The following is a 10,825-nucleotide window of genomic DNA, read 5'->3' as shown; positions in this document are numbered from 1 at the left end:
GCAGTTGAGAACTCACCCAGATCTGGGCTGGCCTGCGGGACTTAAAAATAATAATAATAATCTGGGCACTCCTGTAACACTCTCCTGCCTGGGGCTGTGCCAGATACTGGGCTGAACTCCGGGATGCACATCTAGTGGGTCATGGCACAGATGCTTTGGCGCAATGTAGTCAGGGCCTTTCTCTTACTTTGTGACAAACGCAGCCAGCTCCGGGCCTTAGCTTCTAAAGAGAGCTGCCAGCTTTCAAGTCTGCATGGAAGCTGCTCACCTCCAGACTGGAAATCCACCCCAAAGTCCCAGATGGGCTGGGGCACCTTCCTTATGAGGAAAGGCTACGGCATTTGGGCGTCTTGGAGGGACATGATTGAGACATGCAAAATTATGCAGGGGATGGACAGAGAGACGCTCTTTACACTTTATGTGAAACACCAGAACCAGGGAACATCCACTAAAATTGAGTGTTGGGAGAGTTAGAACAGACAAAAGAAAATATTTCTTTACTCAGCGTGTGGTTGGTCTGTGGAACTCCTTGCCACAGGATGTGGTGATGACATCTGGCCTGGATGCCATTAAAAGGGGATTGGACAAGTTTCTGGAGGAAAATTCCATTACGGGTTACAAGCCATGATGTGTATTTGTGCAACCTCCTGATTTTAGAAACGGGCTATGTCAGAATGCCAGATGCAAGGGAGGGCACCAGGATCAGGTCTCTTGTTATCTGGTGTGCTCCCTGGGGCATCTGGTGGGCCGCTGTGAGATACAGGAAGCTGGACTAGATGGGCCTATGTTCTGATTCAGGGGGCTGTTCTTATGGGTGGGTTAGTGTCAATGGTTATTGGAAGGGCTGTGATTGTTCCATGAGAATGGAAAGGTACATAAGAACATAAGAACATAAGAACAGCCGCACTGGATCAGGCCAAAGGCCCATGTAGTCCAGCTTCCTGTATCTCACAGTCCCTTTGGTGAGGGACCGTGTCAAACGCCTTCTGAAAGTCCAGATATATAATGTCCACGGGTTCTCCCGCATCCACATGCCTGTTGACCTTTTCAAAGAATTCTATAAGGTTTGTGAGGCAAGACTTACCCTTACAGAAGCCATGCTGACTCTCCCTCAGCAAGGCCTGTTCGTCTATGTGTTTTGAGATCCTATCTTTGATGAGGCATTCCGCCATCTTACCCGGTATGGATGTTAGGCTGACCGGCCTATAGTTTCCCGGGTCCCCCCTCTTTCCCTTTTTAAAAATAGGCGTGACATTTGCTATCCTCCAATCTTCTGGCACCATGGCCGTTTTGAGGGACAAGTTGCATACCTTAGTCAAGAGATCTGCAACTTCATTCTTCAATTCCTTAATAACCCTTGGGTGGATGCCATCAGGGCCCGGTGACTTATTGATCTTTAATTTATCAATGAGGTCTGAAACATCTTCTCTTTTAACCTCTATCTGACTTAACTCCTCGGTCAGGAGGGGCCGTTCGGGCAGCGGTATCTGCCCGAGGTCTTCTGCCGTGAAGACAGATGCAAAGAACTCATTTAATTTCTCTGCCATCTCTAAGTCTCCTTTTATCTCCCCTTTCCCTCCCTCACCATCCAGAGGGCCAACCGCTTCTCTGGCGGGTTTCCTGCTTCTAACATATTTGAAGAAGCTTTTATTATTCCCCTTAATGTTGCTGGCCATGCGTTCCTCATAGTCTCGCTTGGCCTCCCCTATCACCTTCTTACATTTCTTTTGCCACAGTTTATGTTCCTTTTTATTCTCTTCATTAGGGCAAGACTTCCATTTACGGAAGGAAGCTTCCTTGCCCTTCACAGCCTCTCTAACTTGGCTGGTTAGCCATGCGGGCACTCTCCTGGATTTAGTGGAACCCTTCTTTCTTTACGGTATACACCTCTGCTGGGCCTCTATTACTGTTGTTTTAAGCAGCCTCCATGCACTCTGGAGAGACTGGACTCTTTTTACCCTCCCTTTCAACCTCCTTCTAACCAGCCTCCTCATTTGAGGGAAGTCCGCCCGTCGGAAGTCAAGGGTTTTTGTGAGAGATTTGCCTGGTATTCTTCCCCCAACGTGCACGTCAAAACGGATCGCAGCATGATCACTGTTCCCCAATGGCTCAGTAACGTTTACATCTCTAACCAGGTCCTGCGTACCGCACAAAATTAAATCCAGAGTCACCTGTCCTCTGGTGGGCTCCGTGACTAGCTGATCTAAGCCACAGTCATTTAGCACGTCAAGAAATCCGGTTTCCTTATCGTGACCAGAACACAAATTGACCCAGTCAATATGAGGATAATTGAAGTCCCCCATGATTACAACCCTGTCCCTCCTTGTCACCTCCCTGATCTGTTTCCTCATTTCAAGGTCCCCATCAGATTTCTGGTCTGGAGGACGATAGCACGCCCCCAGTATTACATCGCTGCACAAGCCTGGTAATTTAACCCACAGAGATTCTACGGTGGAGTCGGACCCACCTTCAATCTCTACTTTGCTGGATTCTATCCCTTCCTTAACATAAAGGGCCACCCCACCTCCAACACGCCCCTGCCTGTCCCTCCTGTAGAGTTTATAGCCCGGGATTGCGGTATCCCACTGATTCTCCGCATTCCACCAGGTTTCCGTTATGCCCACTATGTCAATATTTTCCCTTGTCACCAGACATTCCAGTTCTCCCACCTTTGCTCGTAGACTTCGGGCATTCGCATAAAAGCATTTATACACGGAATGCCCCAGGATGGGCTGCTTATTCGCTCCTTTGTCCCCGCATCCTCTCATTGTGCCAAACCGTCTATCACATCCCATCACCCTACCTTTCCCAATTTCTTCTCCTACCCTGCCTTTGTCTTGTTCTCTAACCTCCCCATCCTCATCCCATAGGGATGAGGAGTCCCGAACCGGATGCCCCTCGGCTCCTGTCGGCCTTCCCCCAGGGATCAGTTTAAAAGCTGCTCTGCCACCTTTTTAATGTTATGCGCCAGCAGTCTGGTTCCATTCTGGTTCAAATGGAGCCCGTCCCTCTTGTACAGGCCCCGCTTGTCCCAAAACGTTCCCCAGTGCCTAACGAATCTAAACCCCTCCTCCCTACACCACCGTCTCATCCACGCATTGAGACCCCTGATCTCCGCCTGCCTAGCTGGCCCTGCGCGTGGAACAGGTAGCACTTCAGAGAACGCTACCTTTGAGGTCCTGGCTTTCAGCTTCCTGCCTAAAAGCCTAAATTTGGCCTCCAGGACCTCCCAGCTACACTTGCCCACATCGTTGGTGCCGACATGCACCACAGCCGCTACCTCTCCCCCAGCACTGTCTACCAGCCTGTCTAGACGAGAAGTGATGTCCGCAACCTTCGCACCAGGCAGGCAAGTCACCATGTGGTCCTCACATCCGTCACAAACCCCCCTCTCTATGTTTCTAATAATCGAATCCCCCACTACAAGAAGCCCCCGACCCCCCTCCCGCCGAGGAGTATCCCGAGTGCGCTCGGATACGGGCCCATCCCCTGGAGAAGGGATCCCCCCTAGGGGATTGTTTCCCTCCTCTCCAGGATGACGTCCTCCAGTCCCGAGACTTCCCACCCGGGCAGCCGAGGAGCTGCATGCCTGAGGTTGGGACGAAGCCTGATCGTCCCCAGAAGTCTCCCCACGGTCCTCCTCTGGCTGCCTGCGCTTCTCCAGGTCGGCCACCAAGGCTTCAAGGGAGCGGACGCGTTCCCTGAGAGCCTGGAGCTCCTTGCATCGAGGACACACCCATGACTTATGCCCCAGAGGCATATAATCATACATGTGGCACTCGGTGCAGAACACTGGATAGCCCCCACCCTGCTGCTGGCTGTCTGACTGCATAGCTTTTTTGTTGTTGTTGTTGATTTATTTAGCCCTTGCATCTGGCATTCTGACACAGCCTATTTCTAAATCAGATGAGTGTTTTTCAACCTGTTTCGCCTGATGTACCTCTGCTCATGTTGTGAGTACCACCCATATTGAACATGCATCTCTGCGTGACGTCAGTTCAGGGTTTGCAAAGTTCAGAGTGGCTGCTTCTTTGCTCTGAGATGCAGCTGCTATATATATACCCCCCTTCAGGCCTGCAGGCCCCTTTCTTGACCTAAGTGTGCTCATGAAGAGGTGTGTAGAGACCCCCTGATCACATGGGGAGAGTCCTCAACACATACTGCTGTACGTTCAGGAGCTCTTGACACACATTTGGGGGACAAACCTGCCCGGTGCTGCTGCATCTCACCTACAGGCATTGTGTTGCGCTCCATTCATGTCTGCAGAAGACGCTTCACTGTGGTTCTGGAGCAGGGCTGCCCAAACCCCAGCACTGGGGCCACATGCGGCCCTTGAGGCTTCCCAATGCAGCCCTCAGGGAGCCCCTAGTCTCCAGCCTCTGGCCCTCCGGTGATTTGTTGGAGCCTGCATTGGCCCGATGCAACTGCTCTCAGTGTGAGGGCGACTGTTTGACCTCTCGCGTGAGCTGTGGGACAAGGGCTCCCTCCACTGCTTGCTGTTTCATGTCTGTGATGCAGCAGAGGCAGCAAAGGAAAGGCCAGCCTTGCTTTGTGCAAGGCCTTTTATAGGCCTTGAACTATTGCCAGTCCTTCATTCATTCATATAAGTTCATCTTTAATATATTCATTTATGTAAACTTATGCAAATTTATTCAAATTTTAAATGTAAATTAATTCATCCCCCCCGCCCCTGACACAGTGTCAGAGCAACGATGTGGCCCTCCAGCCCAAAACTTTAGACACCCCTGTTCTGGAGGAAGGGCCAGCTCTGAGGTCAGCGGCAGGGCACCCAAGAGCTTTCCCCAGCATCTCTGCTTCTGCTTTCTATTTTGCAGGAGCAGATTTCAAAAGATGCCTCCTTCTCAAAAGGAAGGAATGAGGGGAAAGCTTCTCCTTTAAGTGCCATTTGTTTCTTTTGGGGGAAAGGGACAGGAAGTTGGGGGGAGGAGAAGCAGAGAGATGCCTTTATTGCTTCATTGTGCCGGGAGAGTTGCCAACTCTCAAATGGAAGCTATTCCTGCAGGGCCTTTTTTCCAACTTGACGGCATACTTGCCCTTCCTGGAGAATCTATTAAAGCTTCCAGAATGGCTTTCGGCAGTCACCTGCAGACAAATGCCAGTTCCTGGAGACTGCAGCCCACTGCTGGAGGGTTGGCAACTTCACTCTGGGGAGTCTGGGAGCTGCTCTCTTCTTCTCCATGCTGCTCCTGGCTAGCAAGAGAGTCAATGGTGCAATTTTACAACAGAGGAGCTTGGTCGCTTTACAGCAGTACGCCCACAGCCGCCAGAGTTATGCTTCTTCAAACACACCCACAAGTGTGCTCCTATGGTTGCAAATGTAGACTGCCTGCAGCCACTAATTGAATGCAAATTAATTAATCTTGGAAGATGTACATTTTTTCACATAAGAGGGAGCAGCTGTGGAAATCTGGGTACAGAAATATCACAATTGGTAAACTTTACACGTTTTTAAGATGAGTTTCAGCTGCCTTTTCAGAAGGCTCGCAGGGGTGGTGGGAGTAGCGCCTCTTTTCTGAAAGAGAGTGAGAAGGCAAAGGGAGATAGCAGGGCCTCGGGGTGGATCCTCCTGCCATGATCCATCATGGAAGGAAGACCTGAGACAGATGCTCACTGATGACAGAACTGTACATAAGCTGTACATAAAGGGAGCTGTACATAACTGTACATAAAGGGAGCCCTGCTGAGTGATACCCAAGGAGGCCCTTCTAGTCTGGCACACTGTTCTCCACAGCGGCCCACCTCATCTCCCTGTACTCTCTGGCCCTCTTGGTCCTCCTGTTCACCTTCCTTCTCACAGGTCCCCTCATGTTTGAGAAGTTCCTTCCGGGCTTCTCTTGTCCCAAACTGTTTCCCCTTCAAGCCCTTCCTCCCAACTCCACTGTCTCATCCACATGAGGAGACCCCTCAGCTCCGCCTGCCCAGCTGGCCCTGTGCCAGGAGCAAGGGGCACTTCAGAAAAAGTTGCCCTACAGGTCCTGGCCTTCAGCACCCCACTCAGCAGCCTCAACTTGGCTTCCAGGACCACCAAAATACTTTCCCCCACAAGTACAAGGTTGGTGCTGATGTGCGCTACACCTGCTGCCTCCGGCCCATCTTTGACCACCACCCTATCAAGATGCCACTTGATGCTTGCAAGCTTTGAACCCAGGCCGCTGGGGGCCTCTCCCAGCTCTGCAGAAAGTCTTCTAAGAGCTGCTTCTGGTTGAGCACAATTGTAACACAAGGAAGGCTGCTGGTCACAGTTCTTCCCTGCACCCTCTCCCCCTTGGCTCCCTCACTGGGCCCCCTCCGCATGTCGCGGGTTTCTGGAGGAGGAAGGCGCAGGAATCCATGTGCAGAGGTGTTTCCAGGCCCACCAAGGAGCTGCTCGTTTTAGCCTCTGACTCACTTGCTGCCAGAAGTGGCAGCTCTGCAAATATTTGTGTTCCTGTAAAGGGAGATGTCCCAAGAGGTTTGGGGCTGGGGAAGGGAGGGGCCTTCTCGTAACATGGCTTCAAGCGCAGGAGGACGGGAAACCCTGACCCTCCCGGCAGGCTGTTTGCTTTCATCATCCTTTCCAAGCATCCACTGCAGTTTTGTTGCACTTTCTGTCCAAGAAGGACGGGGCGGCATTTGTGCTCTCCCTGAGGTGGCCCTGTGAGGAACATTAGGCAGAGAAAGGCCGGCTGCAATCCTACACACACTTTCCTGGGAGTAAGTCTCATTGAACACAACGGGACTTTCTTCCGAGTAGATATGCACAGGATTGTGCTGACAATGTCCCAGTGACAACCACAGCGGAGTAGAGATTTGAACCCAGATCTTGCAGCCACACTTACAGCCCCACTTACACACGGGCTGGTGTGCGGAGGCATTTGCAACATTGAAAGGGTCCTCAGGGCATGAGATTGATGGGTATCGGCACTGATATGGTTTTGCAAGCCCCAAGGGGAATCCCTCCTTCCACAGTCATCCCAATTTCTTTGATTGAGGTATCCATGTGCACAAACCTTACAATGGAAAGGGGGCAGCCTCTTCCTTTGGATAGTGGGGGGTTCCACCACCACTTGTTTTCCATGCCCCACCTGCAGCATCCCTTCCACTCCCACTGCAAGTGTTGAGGCATTTCCAGTGTGCCAGGCCCACAGGCCCTGCTCCTCCCAGGGCCAAACGAAACAGGGCTTCCCAGGTGCCTTGGAACCTCTGCTTGGGGTTCTTCAAGCATTTAATTCCACACGTGGCATGCCCTTCTGTGTGCACGTCATCATCATAGCTGTGGCTGCCCCAGCCTTGAGGGGCGGAGGTGCTGCTATGGTGGAGGCCCAGTGAGGCCTCTCTACTGTGGACCCCCCCCCCATGTCACTTGGGGTGTTTAGCAGGGTGGAGGATCTTGCCCTCCCATTTCTTTCTGCAAAAGCCTTCATAGGCAACAGCCCACCTCGTCTGGTGCTCCTTGCTTGCACCTGAGGAAGTGAACTGTCCCTGCCTGAGCTGATATTGAAATGTCAGCCCTTGTGGTTCAGCAGGTCTTCCCATTTCTAATCTCACCATTCTTGTCCACGACACTGCTGGTACTTCTGCCCCCTCAGCCATCCTCCATCATCAGTGCAGACTCAAAAGCTGGGAAAGTCTGTTGATCAGCCCTGGAAACGGGGGTTTGGCCACAGAGGGCAGCTAAGCAGGACTCCTGCTGTGGGGGTGGGGGGGTGGGAGCAAATGGCTGTGTTGCTCAAGGACAGTCAATTTCCAGAAGGCAGCCAAGGAGCATGGGGGGGGGGGAGGCTTTAGGATTAGAGCCAGGAGGCCAACACACTGGGGAGGGGCTGGAAAGGCAGGAGCCTCCGGAGGAAAAGGTGGGAGTGAGGTGGCCTGGCAGGCGGGAAGACCACCAAGACAGAGTGGAGGTGTGCAGAAGCGTATGGAGAGGTGAGGAGGGCCGAGTGACACCCATCAGCACAACAAAGGACAAAACAGGCAAACCTGCGCTACCTTCTCCAGGCAATATATGTAGGACAATTTCCCGCTATTCTTCTTACTACTTTGTCCCCCAATCTCTGATCTGAGGACTTGGGAGAATTTGTGTGTGAGGTAAAAAGAGGCAGGAACAGGTGTTGTCAGTGACAGGACGAGGACCAGATTTGGCAGGGAGACCCACAGAAGTAGCCCTTTACCCCACAGAAACCGTGTCGGCATGATCACCTCCACCCAAAATAAGGAAATACTAACACTGTTTCCCCTCTTGAGACCCCACTAGGAAATCACTTAGGAATGTGACGTTCACACCTCTGTCTTTTCCCTTAACAACATTCCAGAAGCTTCCCTTTAATGTTCTTAAAAAGCAATCCAGACAGGGCTGTTTATGGGGCAACTGGCCTTCTCCTCTGTCATTTTCCTGCCAAACTGGATCCGCAGAGCAACAACAGGATGGGCACTTGCTTCAGAAACGGATAAAAGGGGGTGTTTACTCAGCATATCTCTGCAAAGGCTCTCACGCCTGCGGGCACTTCCAGACAAGGTGGTTAGTCTGGGAATATTCACTCATTGTGGAGTGAAGGTCACATGACACCATCACACACCCATCACCTTCCTGTAGTCTCCCTGTGCATAAATCACTGCATTTATTAACAGACAATCTGGCCCCTTCTTTGGAGAACTGTCAGCGCATGTGTTGACTCTTGTTTGTACCATTCAACCTGTTTTGAAAGGCATGTGCCCAAATACAACAGACCACAAGGGAAAAGGGAGGGGGAAAGGGGAAGAGAGACCAAACCCTGCTGCATCCACTGCAGTGTGGAAGGAACTCTGCAACACTGTCTGTGACCACAAGCAGCAACTGCCAGCATGCCAAGGTGCATGTCTGGAAGCCCGAGCTGAGGAAGAAGCTGTGTGCAAAGGGCCATCTGGGTGGGGGAGAAGATGGGCCTTGGGCCAACCAGTACTCATCCCACTTTGGTGGATGGCTGACAAGTCCCACTGCCACAGCCCTGCCCTTCCTTCTTGAGGGCTCAGCTGTCCAGGGCTCACCCTGTTGTATGCCCCTGGGTGGATATTTTAAGGACAGTCCTCTTACTCCCAGCAGCAAACAGATACGTACAGTGGTCCCATGTCAATACAACGCCTTCAAACCAAGCAGGTTTGCTCACCTTTGTAAAAACCGGAAAACATGAAAATCAGTTGCTGGGCTACAAAGGGAAGTGGCCAATCCAGCTCCCCACTTTGTCTCCTGAACATGCAATCTTTGGGGTTTCAGTGTTTTAAAACAAGGACCACACTGAGCCTCCCTGCCAGACCGGCTGCTCTGCCCCCCCTCCAGCTATGCCACCACAAACAGGAGATTTATAGCTCCAGTTAATATTCTCCTGCACAAAGGGAGTTACGTGGCAGTGATATGAAGCCCTCCCAGCAACAGCTAAGAAAGCCATTCACAGGATTTCCTTGTAACAGGTGAGACGATGAAGCACCAAAACCTCAGGAATGTGTCCAACTCTGAAGACCACCACAAGGGGAAGGCAGGGCTTGCAGAGCCTCGGCTCACTGGTCTGATGGGGCAGTTGCTGCCCTGCTGGTGCTGTGGTTCTCCAAGTAGACAATCCCCAGAGACTTGTCTGGGCTCCAGACCGCATGGGGGCCTGGGGAGTCCATGGGCAGCGTGGCAGTGCTGCTCAACGCATCTTCAGTGGAGTTCTGGGAATCTGTATCTTCTGAGGAAAAGCTTCCATGTCTGGAGAGCTGGAAGTACTGGGCTGTTTCCTTCTTCCTGCCACGCTGACCTCTCGCTGGCAGAGATGTGCAGGGCGGGCTCTCATGGGCCCCTGGTCCTGGGTTCATGCTTGAGCAGGAGATGTGTGCAGGGGGAACTGAAGGAGCCATCTGAGTTGGTGCATGGAGATTTCCTGGGGTCTCTTTGCTCGAGTTCCGAGCCTCAGGGGCTCCATGTTGCAGAACCGCCTCCAGGGAAGGGCAGACCTCTCCGCTCCCCTCCGCAGCCTGGCCTGTGCTGCACAAGGGATCCTCCTGCGAAGGAATGTCCAAGAAGCTGGTCCCACCCACAGACCCGCCCTCCTCATTCTGGCTGCTGCGCACCAAGAGCTCCTCCTCTTCTGCAGCCTTTGCCAACGTGCTGTCAAAGCAAAGACCTTCCTCCAGGATGGTGTTGGCCGGGCCAGGACCTGGGCCAAAGGGGCCCTCCTTCTCAGCACCGTCTTCTGCATCTTTCTCCCGAGCCTCCTTGTACTTGGCCAGGGTGACCTCAAGAATCTGCTTGGTCTCCTGCCACGCCTCCAAGGCCTCGCCCCACACCGCCAGGCCCCGTTCACTGCGCATGCTGGACGCCTGGGCCTTCATCTGCTGGAACCGCTCCGCTGAAAATTCCTCGGAGAGTATCTGCAGCGAGCTCTCCATGTCTTGCAGGAGCTCAGTGCTCCTAGGCTCATCCTCTCCAGCCCTCCACAGAGCCAGGCGTTGCTTGCAGGCAAGGCTGAGCTGGGTCACCTGGAAACAGAGCAGCCCTGGTCACTGGACCTGCAAGGGTCTCTTCCTTTGTCTTCCTCTCCCCCCCACAACCTGAATATCCTTGCCATTGCTTCTACCTAGCTCTTTAATGCCTCCCTTATTCTATTCTAGTTTTGTACTTTTAACCAGACACAGTAGATCCTTCCCTAGGATCCCAGATTCTTCCTGAAGACCAAATTCTGCTGGCAGCTCCTCTGTGGGTCCATCCCAGGCTGCCCTGGTGACTGAGGAATGCAGAGACCATGTGGGAGGAAGGCATTCCAGGAAATGAAAAGAGCCTGCTGGGTCCATCAAGCCAGCAGCTGGTTTTCAA

At 52.5% G+C, this 10,825-nt stretch overlaps 1 protein-coding gene across 1 annotated transcript in view; it reads right to left on the bottom strand.

Moving 5' to 3' along the window:
- Positions 1–8,687: 8,687 nt before the first annotated feature.
- The window catches only part of KIAA1755 (KIAA1755 ortholog), a 43,884-nt gene continuing 41,746 nt past the window's right edge, over positions 8,688–10,825 (bottom strand). Inside the window, exon 14 of the mRNA XM_066624751.1 lies at positions 8,688–10,491. Coding sequence (XP_066480848.1) covers positions 9,532–10,491 — 960 coding nt within the window. The 3' untranslated portion in view covers positions 8,688–9,531. The remainder of the gene's footprint in view (positions 10,492–10,825) is intronic.

The sequence above is a fragment of the Tiliqua scincoides genome, chromosome 4 (assembly GCF_035046505.1).
Source record: "Tiliqua scincoides isolate rTilSci1 chromosome 4, rTilSci1.hap2, whole genome shotgun sequence".
Classification (NCBI taxonomy): Eukaryota; Metazoa; Chordata; class Lepidosauria; order Squamata; family Scincidae; genus Tiliqua; species Tiliqua scincoides.
The sequence above is the reverse complement of the archived record's forward strand: the minus strand, read 5'-3'. Positions and strand labels throughout refer to the sequence as shown.